This window comes from Mercenaria mercenaria, chromosome 12 (genome assembly GCF_021730395.1).
Source record: "Mercenaria mercenaria strain notata chromosome 12, MADL_Memer_1, whole genome shotgun sequence".
Taxonomy (NCBI): Eukaryota; Metazoa; Mollusca; class Bivalvia; order Venerida; family Veneridae; genus Mercenaria; species Mercenaria mercenaria.
Window position 1 is genome coordinate 25,922,843 of NC_069372.1, and position 14,204 is coordinate 25,937,046.

Below are 14,204 nucleotides of genomic sequence, written 5' to 3' on the forward strand. Positions count from 1 at the left end.
TAAGAGGCGTGATTCCGAATCTTCCAAGAGGCGTGTTTCCGACTCTGCAATGCGAATGGGAAGTAATAATTAATCTCTACTTAAAGTCGTACAATATATTTCCAGTGTTTGGATAGAAGTATTATTGTATGACCAGTTTTATTCTATAATATTTCTGGTCCTTCTGGATCATTGTTGGAGTTCCGTTTCAAAGGGAGCGTGAGGTGTGTTGCACTTTTCATTAAGGTAGTTCTGCACGTTTGATAAACCGGAAGTTACGGCGTAACGTCATTTACCCGGAAAATGTTATGAAAGTTATGATTTTCCATAGACTCCCATTATGAAATATTGCGTGAGGTCCAAATTTTTCAAATCAGCCTAGCAAAAAATCAAGCACACGACCCTATCCTTCTTATTTGCTGAATTTTGTAGGTATATTCTGAAGTTTTGAAAAATTGGAGTTTAATCAAATTCTGCATTGTAGAAAACATTTTGATCCAAACGTGCAGAACTACCTTAACCGAGGTCCTTGTGAAACTTAAGTTTGCTATTATTCTGCTTTGTTCCATTCTGTGCTTTCATTGAATCTTCTTATATTTTTTTCTACATCAAAATGATTGCAATACAGGGAAGAAATGTTTTAATATCAGACACTATAAATAAAAGCAAAATTATTTTCGGACTAACAGTGTGTGTTACGTTTTACAATTGTTGTTGTTTTTGGATATGTTACGGTTACCGACATGTTGTGTAATCAATAAGCTTTGAATGGATGAACTCAGTCTAGTTTAATAATGTGTTCAGTTGTTGTTTTTTTTTTTCATTTTTCTTATTAGTGGCTTTGTTCTTAATGTTTTGTTTTCTTCTTATAAGAGCAATTTTTCGTGCTGGTGTGTTTGTTCTCAATGTTTTATTATTATCTTCATATTACATCGTTTGTCTTACAACTGATGTATCCCAAATGTTTTTGTTTCAATTCTTCTTACTAAAGACAGTAAAAGATATATTTTAAACGCTTCTGTTATCTTTATATTGCAGCATATTTTTTTTTCTTTCTACTGAGTGTGCTCTAAATGTTTTTGTTATCTTCACGTTTCAGCAATTCTTCCTGCTGGTGGATGATGGAGGATCAGCTATGCATGTTGGAGAGACTGTTTCTCACTATGTAATCTTCTCTATCATACATATAGTGACCATGTTGCTGTTTGGAATATCCTACCTACTCACTACGTGTAACGTTTGCTGCTTCAAGCAGAACACTAGCAGATAGTTATTTAAGTGGTTTTGTTTCATGTTCGCGTTTGTTAACCTAATCTGCCGAGAATGAAAGACAATGTTACGGCGGAAACAAACTGAAGGACGAGTAGATGCCAAAATCAGAAAATGAAGACCATAGTTTCAGTAAGTCATTAACTGCTTGTGGCATAAGCTAAAGACGTGTAACTGGTCCTATGGAAAAAAAAACTGAAACAAATTTTGAGATTGAACTTTTATAAGTAGATGAATAAACGTGGATGGAATTGACACATTTCTTTTTATGCAGGTTTCCGACTTTATGTGAATACTTACGCCTCCAAACATAAGTGTACGGAAATGTTGTAATACCTATACCAACGTACGTGTAATTTGAAACTGAAGGTACAGACAGACTTTTAAGTGGCCGTGGAATGCCAAGCGTACCTGTCTGTCATTTGGAGAGGGAGGTTGTCCCGTGGTAGAATTTGTTGTCTGTATGCACGAAATTCACGGATTTCAGTCAAGTTTGTTAAATGTATCATCCAAGTGTTACTTATATTGTTCAGGTCGCTATCACGTTTTGCCTTACTGTATTATATTTTGATCATGGCCTTGTATTGATAAATCATAGCATAATAGTAACATTCACAATTATTTTGTATCATGATAATTGATTGTTATGAAAATACATGTGTATACATTTTTTATTTGTGTACGACCTTGCAATGAAAAAGGTAGTTATTTAATTAAAGTCTAATGCTGCTCATTGCCCTATGTATCATATAAGTTGATACGAAAAAATAGTTCTGTATGAGAAACTTTGTTCGAGTACTTGTGTCACACTTTTTCTAAGTAATTTATATTTGAGCCGTGCCATGAGAAAACAACATAGTGACTTTGCGACCAGCATGGGTCCAGACCAGCCTGCGCATCCATGCTGTTCGCTTTCAAAGCCTATTGGAATTAGAGAAACTGTTAGCGAACAGCATGGATCCTGACCAGACTACGTGGATGCCAGGCTGGTCTGGATTCATGCTGGTCGCAAAGCCACTATGTTGGTTTTCCCATGGCGCGGCTCATTTTACCTTTATGTCAGTACGATGTTCAGTTCACCAGAAGTACTTAAATCGAGAGTATTTCAATGAATCGGTGTCTTTTCATACTGATTTTATCAAACCAGTTGATTAAAAAAACCCAGTAAATTGCGAGGCACTGCCGAGCCGTTTATCAATATTATTCAATGGGTTTAATAAATTAATAAATACAATGTGGAAAGACGCAAATGTAATATTCTTTTTTAACACATATTAGCTTTTCCTGCTGAAACATCAATTTAATGCCATTTGTTTTTATTTAGGGTAGAAGAAAATACTTTAAAAACATTTTCTTATGGGCGTGCAAATTATCTTTGTATTATTTTTGGCATATACTTCCTTTTGTAAAGTATATACACTAAAGTCTTGTAAGATCGGCCTTTTTCAAAGCCCAAACACACGAATGCCACCTTATTCCTGGTCCAGTTAAGAAGCAATTAGTCAGAGGTTAAACAGTCCTCCAAACTAAGTACTATAAAACCTTGTCCGTGCGTCCAAGTTTATAACACCAGTCTTAGATCTTTAGCGTTTTATTGGGCCAAGCATAATACATAATAAGAATGCCCTTCTTTCCCAACAGTTTTATTATCTGGGGCTTCGGGAAAATCATTTTGTTTGGTAATGCTCGAAAATTTTGTACTTATATCAAGAAGCATCGGTCGGACAACCACGCCAATGAAGGGGGCTTCGGATAATGGTATTGCTTGGACGGTTCTGTATATTTCCTCCGAGATTCTGATAGGCCATTCTACTAAATGCTGGTTATTATTAAAACACAAGTAAATATATAAACGTTTTTCATTCCATCTGATAGCAGGAAAAATGTCATTTTGTTTGCCAACTGAAATTGTTGTAAATTTATCACATTTTGAGAAGGTAAACGCTGAAAAACCACTTGATATTACTAAAAATGTACACATGCAGTAATCTGTCCAGATGTGTGTTTAATGTTCAATGCAAAAGGTACATGAAAATTATGTCATTGTTTTTGAATGATTTGTGATAGCAAATGCGGGTAAAATTATTCATTTTCGGAGTCCAAAAAATAGAATTGTTCTGCTCAACTTGAATAATTATATATTTATCTAGTTATACATTAAGTGCACAAAGTATTTCATGGGATATTAAACTTTAATGTTTTATTTATATCGCTAATTCCGATTTGGAGAATAAATGAGCCGCGCCATGAGAAAATCAACATAGTGGCTTTGCGACCAGCATGGATTCTGACCAGCCTGCGCATCCGCGCAGTCTGGCCAGGATCCATGCTGTTCTCTTTCAAAGCCTATTGAAATTAGAGAAACTGTTAGCGAACAGCATGGATCCTGACCAGACTGCGTGGACGCGCAGGCTGGTCTGGATCCATGCTGGTCGCAAAGCCACTATGTTGGTTTTCTCATGGCACGGCTCAAAAAAATGCGTATGTTGACGCCGTTTTAGTTGTTTCAGCGTTATGTATTTTGTGGAAATAGACGTAGCACTTTATATTATTATAAATAAATTAAAAAAAAAAATATATATTTTCCAAAATATTCAATCCATATCAGTACCTTTCTCATCTATTAGACGTTTGTCATAATCCCAAGATAAGGGACCCATGCTTCTGGTGTTCGAGAATGTGGTAGTGTTTGCAGGAAGGTCTATATAAATATTTAATGTCAGTTTTTCAATCTTTGCGGTAAAAATGTGTGAAAATTTCCGTGACAATACTTATTGTTTCCACGAGGGCTGCTTATTACTTGAGGCAACTGATGAAAATAATAATCAAATAAAGTACACACGTTTAGACAAATTTTCATTGAATTTTTAAGCCTGTAAGTTGGACTCGGACTTTAAAAGGCCGGATTTTCTTTTTGCTCCGGCGTTGTTAAATTGACTTTGATTGTACTGAAACTTGGCATAAATACCCTGCCACTGCATTTAATTCAGCAAAATTTCATAAGTTTAGAATTTCTACAGGCAAAGTTACGGCAAATTGAATATTTGCCATTCTTAAGTCCAAGTCAAAATTTTAGACTTTACGGACCCAGGACCCTCCTTATACTAGGAGCTAATTTAGTTGAAAATATTGGGATATTGCAGAATGAATAATTTTTCAAAACAATTGTTTACTTTCACTCTTGTACACAAACTGTTGTGGTGTTCATATGTTGACTGCTGGAAAACATCAGAACCTTGCGTGGTCTATTGTTCTAGAACATTCCGGATGCAAAATAATAAAATTGTTTGCGTTAGAATGTGTTCAGAAACACTTGCTCAGTTAGCTTATATGACGTTGTTTCTGTTTGTTTTGTTTTTAATTAATTAAAAGTGTTTACCAATACAAGAAATCAATTCACTTTGTGGTGCATTGAATTTACCTTTAAGTTTCAACAATCATGTACTAGCACGTAATGTTGACTTGTAACATTAAAACAGTACAGAACAGAGGTTTCACTTAGTCTTATAAATATAGTTAAGCAGCCAGCCAAAGGAAGAGCATAATTTGGCTGCTTACTACAGGTGTTCGTTAAGACAGGTGCATCTGTATACAGCACATCGGCATAACCCAATATTGACAAAAACATGATTGAAATCTTAAAAAAAATTAATAGCGAGTGTCTTAACAACAATGACTCGAAGGAAACTGTGATTTCTGGCCAAAAAGGGCATATTGCCAAGTAGCAAAATTTCGTTGTACAAAATTTGTGAAAATTATGAAATTATCAGAAATATCTAAAGACAATATTGCTGTTTAAAATCGCATTTTGACATGGTTACGCTTACAGTTCGATAAAATAAACCCTCATGAAATGTGCGAAAATGTGAAAGCAGCTTTAGTGGTCTAACTAATGGTATTGTAAACATTTAACCTCTGCTATGTACATTCATTGAAATGTGTAAAATATCTTGTTACTATGTGAATTCTATTGTTTAACTTTGTTATATAACAGTTGTTTCAGGTATTTTGTTCACATATATTTTTAACTGATAGAAATTTTTATATGATTTTATTGATTCAGATGTATATATGTATCAAGTTATTTGAAAATATGTATATTTTTCTTGTAAAATGATGTTTGTGATAATGAAAGATTTTCATGATGAACAACAGTTAACGTTTTGCCACAAAAAATATTTTTCTTGGAAAAAAATCATGATTACTGTTTATTCTTGTTAGTGCTTTTTAGCTCGACTATACGAAGTATAAGGAGAGCTATCCTACTCGCCCCAGCGTCGGCGTTGGCGTCGGCGTCTTTCCGCGTCCCCACCTTGGTTAAAGTTTTGGTGCACTTTCTCTTTTTTCAACTTATCTCTGTAATTACTTGATGGATTTGATTCAAACTTGAAATACTTATTCCTCACCATCATCCACATCATCTGACATAAGGGCCATAACTCTGGCACCAATATTTCATGAATTATCCCCCCTTTTCATTTAGATTTTCAGGTTAAAGTTTTGATGCACTTTCACTCTATCTCTGTTATTACTGAATGGATTTGATTCAAACTTAAAATAATTGTTCAACATCATCACCCACATCATATGACACAAGGTGCATAACTCTGGCACCATTCTTTCATGAATTATTCCCCCTTTTTACTTAGAATTTCAGGTTAAAGTTTTGGTGCACTTTCACTCTACCTCTGTTATTACTAAATTGATTTGATTCAAACTTAAAATAGTTGTTCAGCATCATCACCCACATCCTATGACACAAGATGCATAACTCTGGCACATTTTTTCATGAATTATTCCCCTTTTTACTTAGAATTTCAGATTAAAGTTTTATGCACTTTCACTCTATCTCTGTTATTACTGAATGGATCTGATTCAAACTTAAACAATTGTTCAACATCATTACCCTTCTCATATGACACAAGGTGCATAACTCTGGGACCAATTTTTCATGAATTATTTCCCCTTTTTACTTAGAATTTTATGTTAAAGTTTTGATGCACTTTCACTCTGTCTATGTTATTACTGAATGGATTTGATTCAAACTTAAAATAGTTGTTCAACATCATCACCCACACCATATGACACAAGGTGCATAACTCTGGCACCGATTTTTCATTAATTATTCCCTCTTTTTACTTAGAATTTTAGGTTTAAGTTTTGATGCATTTTCACTCTGTCTCTGTTATTACTGAATGGATTTGATTCAAACTTAAAATAGTTGTTCAACATCATCACCTACACTATATGACACACGCTGCATAACTCTGGCACCAATATTTAATGAATTATGCCCCTTTTTGCTTAGGATATACTTATATAGTGTTTTGATACATTTTATCTTTACCTCTCTTATTACTTTAAGTTGATATTTTTGACATAGACTCAGGCTATTGTACAATATCTTCATCCACAATTGGAGTCATTAAACACTCCAGTGACAGCTCTAGTTTCCTCAGATGTGCCCAGTTTCACTATCCAGCATCGAAATAGTCGAGCACGCTGTCTCCTGTGACAGCTCTTGTTGTACACGTAGTTCTCGTGCGCTACCCCAATGCCATGGCGCCAGCTAAAGTAATTTTCATATATTCATGGTCTTACCACTTTTGAATAAAGGCAACCTGCCTGTAGAGGTCACTGTTTTTTTTTCTATATTTTTGAATATGAATAGTTTAGATTTACCTGCGTTTAGAGACTACCTGTCAAAAATCCACGTTTTTCTATTCCCAAAGGGTGGTCTTTACAGACGGGTTTGACTGTATTTTGAAAAGATATCACCTCTCAACACATTAACACTCATGTTTTTTAAAATAATAGTGTAAATGTGTTATTACTTTAACATTAAGCTTGCTGGCGGCAAGCGTTTCTGCCTATGCGACCAGTGCAGACCATGATCAGACTGCACATCCGTGCAGGCTGATCATGGTCTGCACTGGTCGCTATTCAGTCGGTAATTGTTCAGCGAACACCATGTCATTGCCCAGATTGAATGATAGACGAGTCTTAAGAAATTTAGCAGGTTAAAGGTTAAAACGTTTTCATGTCGTATGATTAAGTTTGCTAATTTTAGTCAGAGACCAAATATGGTGCTGTTACGTTTTTGTATTATTTATTTAATACGGTTACATTTCAGTATCTTTGAAAATGAAAATATGCTATATTCTGTATGTACGTAGCATTGTGTAATTTTAGTATTATTCAGAAATTACTTTACATTGGTATTGTAAATGGCACTTTTTATTTCATACAAAACGGCCCAGAGATACTGATCTAAACAGTTTTACGAAGTGTTAATATGCATATAAGGGTTTCTAAACGTGAGAGGTGTTGCACATTTCATTGCCCTCTCATGAACATACACAGATTTAACCGGGTCTAAAATAAATTTGCTTGGTTGCATTCTATGTTTTCATATATGTAAAACTAGAGGGGAAAACCTTGGGATCATCGATTCGAAGTTTATGGGTTTGATCCCAGTGATATGCAACTGTTTTTTCCTAAGTGAAGTTGTATTTGAAAGGTTTAGTCGTTTTTCTTTCTCATAATGTTGAAATGCCTTGTTTCTTCAGGGTGTTACTTCCGGGTCTTAGTAAGTGCTTGAAAAATAACTAGTAGAGGGATTTACTCTTGGCGAAATACTTAGCAACGGAAGTTATATTTCGCACATGCGCATTGTCGATACAAAATCGGACTACTGTAGGTGGATTTATTTATCAGTCCAAACATGCCTTATTGTTGTGAAATATATAATCATTTGATGATTCCTATGCCATAATTATGCATTATTTATTTTTAAATATACTCGGACATAAAAAAATTTTGCGTTCCGAAAACACATGTTCACGCGTGCAAGGGAAAGATTAGTCTTACATATTCTGTTTTCTTTGATAAAAAAAAAATCTTTCTTTCATAATATTTTCCCCTTCTTCATAAAGATACTGATTTTTTTTTGTGAAAATCCATTTTCTCTCTACGTTTATCTCAACGTTAAGATTCAGAGATAAGAGATATTGTAAAAAAAAAATCGGAGATAAAAGATAGATCTATTCCAAAAAAGCGGCGATAGGAGATATTGGATAAAATCAGACAATATATATTAACAAAAAAATCGGAGATATTGTAAAAGTAAAGTAAAAAAGTGCGATTGTAAGGGATCTTATTGCAGTATTGCAGGGAGTTTCAAATGACGGATGTGTTTCTAGGAAAATGCAGAAAAAAATGCAAAATTTTAATCAATGCAATTTGATAAAATATTACTCACATCCATATTAATTTATATTAGTGTTCTGTGGTGTTTGTATATATGTTGGTCATCTTGATACATGAAACAGAAACTGCCTAACCTTTTTATTCCATTGTTCTGTAAAATGTTTTGTGTTCCTAGATTATTACCCTATATCCCTTTTCCTATCTCTACATAATTTTGAACAGCAGAATTTTGTGATTTTTTAAGAATTTAAAAAATCTTGACAATTTTATGTGAATGTTCGTCTACAATGAAAAATTACCTAGCTAAAAATCAACCAAAAAAAGACGCTGTGGGCATTTTTTGAAACTTCAAAAAGATACTGTTGCCATATTTTGTGTTGTGTACAATACAAGTCTTAAAATTAACAACTGAATCTGTAAAGATTGGATCATGCTTTTCAACAACTTTTACATATTTATTTATTGTTTTTATTATTATCATTTTTATTATTGCTAGTATTTATTAATCATATCATGCTCACTAACTTGTTTGTTCACATTCCATTTCATATATTTTTGCCGTACATTTCATTTATTTTTTGTCTATAAATTAAAGAGTATTACCTTAATATATCACAGAATGAATAAAACCCTTCCTTGATATTTCGGTACTGTATCCGTAATGGCAGTCGGTATTTTCCGTTCGATCACGTATTCTTGTACGCTATTTCGGCATCCTTCGGACATAACAGGAAACTGTTGCCGAAATAGTATACGGAGAATACGGAATAGAACGGAAAATGCCGATTGTCCATGCGGGTCCACAACCTTAAAATAAACTGCTGATGAAATTACCTTTTTTCCTCTTCAATTTTTCGTCTACATTTGCTAAAATAAGGAAAATTAGTGTATCCAGATTAGTCTTCCAATTCTGTTTTAAGTGGTGAGACGATTGCGGAGTAAATAATGCAAGCTTCGCTTTTGTGGTAAAGGGACATTACTCCAGATGAACATCAGAAGTTAAAAAACAACAACAACAGAAATTGATGAAAGATTAATAAAGCAGATTACTTAATGCGTATTATATAAAGTACAATTACCTTCTAACTTACCAAAGTTGCATAAAACTTTAAGAGCAGCGCTTTAATGTTAACGACTGCCAACAATAATTCAATATTAAAGCTATACCAACAACCAGGTTTCGTCAGTTCTTTCCTTACCCAAAAGGGTTTTATGATTACCAACAATTGCTTGAGGCTGGCCGCTGAAACTGAAGCAATCAAAAAGTTTATAAACCAACTGGTATTAATATTGTGTTTAAGATTATAATTCAATTATCATGAATAGTCAACTTTACCTGTGTAACTTGTGACATTTTATGAACAAATGAATACAGGAGTCATATTGTTAAATTGTATGCAATTTATCATTTACTAGAGACAGTTGTCCAGTACTTTTGTTTGCTTTGCATTTTAATAAACGTTTTGCCTTAATGTGTTTAATTTTGTCATTTTAACAATATCCTAGAATATGATTCTAAGATAAAATCAAGGACAAAAGTTCAACAGAGAAAGCCACATTCAAAGTACCGCACTCTGCATGGAGAATATGTGGGTACGTATAGTCAATAGGTTGAACGTCAGTAAGTCAAATCCTTCTTTGTTTCATATAAAAAAACGATAACTTCAGGTCGTATTTTTTTATCTTTTTACAACATCACTTTTCCCTTCACATATTTTTCTTGAAAGTGTAACGTTCTATCATAAAAGAAAGTAAGGGGTTGAATAGTTCCTAGTGAAATGCCAGTCAGTTGTGGTCTGCTACCCTAAAAATGGCTCAAATTTGCTCTTGTCCGCACAATAAACCACTACTTTCGGCTTCGATTAGCAAAACTTGCCATACGGAGTGTTTAGACATGACAACCGTCTAATTTCACGCAGAATGTATTCTGGCAGTGAAAACGTGATTAAACCACTCGTTCTACACGAATTTGCGCAAAAAATGGGAAAATTAGGATCTATTTACTTTGGACTTCTTTCGATACACAACGGAAGCACATTTTCGACCGAATTACTGACCTTATTCCTATATACATGTGCTCAGTGACTTGCCGTCGTAAAACATATTTACAGTCTTATTCAAAAGATGATTTTTAAGAGAAATCTCAAGTACAACTAGTTTTGATTCGGAAGTTTGTTCGACCGTATCCAAAGGCCGGGTCATTAGAAAAAATCCAAAGAAAACTGGGATATATTGATACTTATTCGTCTCCCAGAAAGAAAATAAATAAAGGAAAAAATACTGCAATACTCACAGACAACTAAATAGTTGAAAAAAGGTCAAAACAGGTTACAGCTAAAAGTGTGAAAATGCCAAAATGAAGAAGCCAGCAATTAAAAAAAAAAAAAAAAAAAAAAAAAAAAAAAAAACAGAACACTGGATGAAGGTGAGGAACACTATTGCCTTGTATTCGTTGAACCATACTTTTAACAGCAAAACCGGGGGAAATGGTACAGTGCATAATCTGTAAGAACTTGGCACAAGCAGTGGCAGAACATCTATTTGCAAAATTCTCCAGATTCATTGTAAAATGATATTTGCAGGCATTTTAACCCTTACCCTGCTAAATTTCTATAATGAACTTGTCCATCTTTCAATTTGGACAGTACCATTAACTGTTAAAAGGGTTGCCTACCAATAAGATACTGACTGAATGGCGAACAGAGTAGATCATGAGCAGACTGCACGGATGGGCAGGCTGATTATGATCTACACTGGTCGCATCGTGTCCAGCATGATAAGGGTTAATGGTAAGTGAAAGTTAAGAAGTGTTTAATACCTCAGTCACACATACGGTGCGGATAGCTACGTCTAGCTACGGATAGAAACGTAGTAATTCGTATCGACCCGTACCTGAGCAGTACGGTTTGGTACGCATTGATACGGGTTACTACTTTAAGGTACGTCTCAGGTACAAATCGATACGGTTCGATACGGACTGCTACGTTTGTATCTGGATACTGGCTGAACTCTGGCTGGCTACTCTTGTTGAACTCTGGCTACTCTAGCTGGACTCTGGCTAGTCTGGCCAGCCAGAGTAACCAGAGTTCTGACTTCTCCGGCTGAACTCCGGCTACTCTGGCTAGCCAGAGTAATCTAGAGTTCCGACTTCTCAGGCTACTCTGGCTAAACTCTGGCTGAAATGATTTCTCTGGCTGAACTCTGGCTAGCCAGAGTAACCAGAGTTCTGACTTCTCTGGCTGAACACTGGCTACACTGGCTAGCCAGAGTAACCAGAATTCTGACTTCTCTGGCTAAACTCTGGCTGAACTCTAGCTACTCTGGCTAATTTCACGCACATCATTTACCCGTACTGTGGTTTAGCCAGCCCTTGCGCGTGGTAAGCTAAGCCATGTTTTCGGCTGCATCCAAATGCAACTTGCGGCGTCACAACACATTATCGCTCTCACAACCAACCTCAAGATGTAGATTTTGTGATTACAGGTAGAAAACGTAGATGAGGTTTTGGTTTAAACATATTTAATTTCTGAATTATTTTTCACAACATGAATATAAATATACAATAAATTAAAAGGATTGGACAAGAAGCTTTATCTTTTGGATTTAACAATGTAACACTAAACAGCAGTAAATATTTCTACGGTGGTTTCATCTGATAGGGCAGGATTACCTTGTAAAATAACATTAAATGTTGGAGTGCAAAACTGGGATATGACATGAAACAACTGTATTCTTAAGTAAGAATATCTCAGGTATACGAAAAAATAGTGTTAGGGAGTTTCTACATCCCCGCATTCATTGGAGATTCAGTAATGTTTTTTGGCATAAAGCTCAGAAGATATAGAGCTGCAATGCGTACGTAGCCTTGTATGAAGTATTTGTGTTTTTTTCATTCCTGTCAGAAAGTACTTTGGAACAGTAGGGACATCATTATATGCTTAAAGGACGCTAAAGAACAAGCATTACGTATTTCATCTGGAAGCGCACTGAAGTCCTGCATGATTGAGGGAAGGAATTAATTGTAATACAAGAGATCACAGAGTGATCTTGGCGCCCACTTTTGAGCCAGTTTTGAATGTTCCAAATTTAAAGACTAATATAAAAATCTCCAATATTAGAGATACACTAAAATTAATACAAAAAAGTGTCTTACCAACACATGTTACCACAGAAAAGTGTATTTTCTTTTTCGATAGGACTAATAATAAAAAGTTAGAAAAATACCTAAAATATTGAAAATCTAAAAATAGACTAATTCTTGGAATTTAAGGGGAAATAACTCAGTACAAAAGTTAACAAGAGAGATGACACCATTTATAAGTTATATGTACTTTTTTTCTTATTACGGAAACAGGGAATGCACATAATTATAATTATTTATTTTATAACTATTAAATAATTAGACCCATACCCTAAACAAGAGAGATGACTTCATTAATGACGCAATTATTTTTTTTTCTTATTATGGAAACAAAGAATGCACATATAATTACATATATCATAATTAATAATTAAACCCAGAAATTTCAGTACTAAACAGTACTAAACAAATTAATCATCAATCTACTAGGGCAGTCAATTCACTGCTGAGTTGTAATAGGAAAATAATGGACAATAATGGACAACTTGAATAATTATCTCATTAGTGTCTGCAGACTTTATGATCCTTCTACAGGTAAGGCCTTTAAAAACCAATTAACTACCTAGAGGGCCACTGGATATAAAATTATATCGTCACCTCAACGCATGAAGTGGATAACTGCATTGACTTAAAGAAGGACTTACTCACTTTTTGCGCTAAGATGACGATATTAGAAATCAAAATAGACAAAGGGTCATAACTCATTAAAACATTGTTAAACCAGTCTGATTTTCAGCGGGACACAACTAGGGTACCAACACATCATTCTGAAAAAGTCTGGTCAAAATTCGCCAAGTAGTTTCTGAGAAGATGCAATAACGAGAAATTGTTAATTCTGAATAACCCACCATCTGATGATGGTGGTCCTAAAATGCAGTATGTGTGAATATAGTCTGAATATTTTCATATTTTATCATTGATGAGGTTTTCTCGTAGTCTACTGGTCATTCTCTTTTGAAACTTATATCTAGCATACTGAAAAAGAACACATCCAAGCATAATCTCCCCTACTCCTCACAGAAATGGCAGAGTCAGACAGGGAGCTGACGCTAGCTTGGGATTGGCTCGGTAGACATGTAACAGATTTTCAGTGATACTGAAAATTGCAGTTGCCACCGTTTTCACATCCGGTGCATAGTGTGCAGCACAAGGCATGCGATAGACTGGTTCTACGCCATCTTCTGTATCACCAAGAATAGCTTTGACGTCATCAACAGTTTCCGGTTCAGGCATTTCGCTGGTTCTCTTGTCTCGAAGCTTTGATCCAGTGCAAGGTCCAGTTTCTTCAGCAGCTATGTGTTTATAATGATTTTGATGAAAGAAGTAACACTGTTCGTCCGCATCTCCCTCGAGAGGAACGTTTCTGACCTTGACCTCAGTCTTTCCCTAAAAATAACATATAGATACCCTCATTGCTGCACTTCAATAGCAAACATAACAATTAACAAAAAGGTGTGACTTTAACAGTAGTTTGAAAGACCACATTGCAATTTACATTACTGGCTGGCCTTAACCAAAGGTTCAGAGCAAGCTGAAAAGCATGGTAGGGATGCCCTGCGTCAATCGTCCATAATATAAATTAGAAATCTACTTCAAACTACAGGTA

At 34.9% G+C, this 14,204-nt stretch overlaps 2 protein-coding genes across 3 annotated transcripts in view; one reads left to right on the plus strand and one right to left on the minus strand.

Moving 5' to 3' along the window:
• Positions 1 to 9,533, plus strand: part of LOC123533607 (GPI ethanolamine phosphate transferase 1-like) — an 87,756-nt gene extending 78,223 nt beyond the window's left edge. For both annotated transcript variants that reach the window (XM_053519478.1, XM_053519479.1), the window contains exon 28: positions 1,079 to 9,533. In XM_053519478.1, coding sequence (XP_053375453.1) covers positions 1,079 to 1,249 — 171 coding nt within the window. In that variant the 3' untranslated portion in view covers positions 1,250 to 9,533. The remainder of the gene's footprint in view (positions 1 to 1,078) is intronic.
• A 3,772-nt stretch (positions 9,534 to 13,305) lies between these two features.
• LOC123534965 (uncharacterized) overlaps positions 13,306 to 14,204 on the minus strand; it is a 49,105-nt gene continuing 48,206 nt past the window's right edge. The window contains exon 3 of the mRNA XM_045317465.2: positions 13,306 to 13,984. Coding sequence (XP_045173400.2) covers positions 13,613 to 13,984 — 372 coding nt within the window. The 3' untranslated portion in view covers positions 13,306 to 13,612. The remainder of the gene's footprint in view (positions 13,985 to 14,204) is intronic.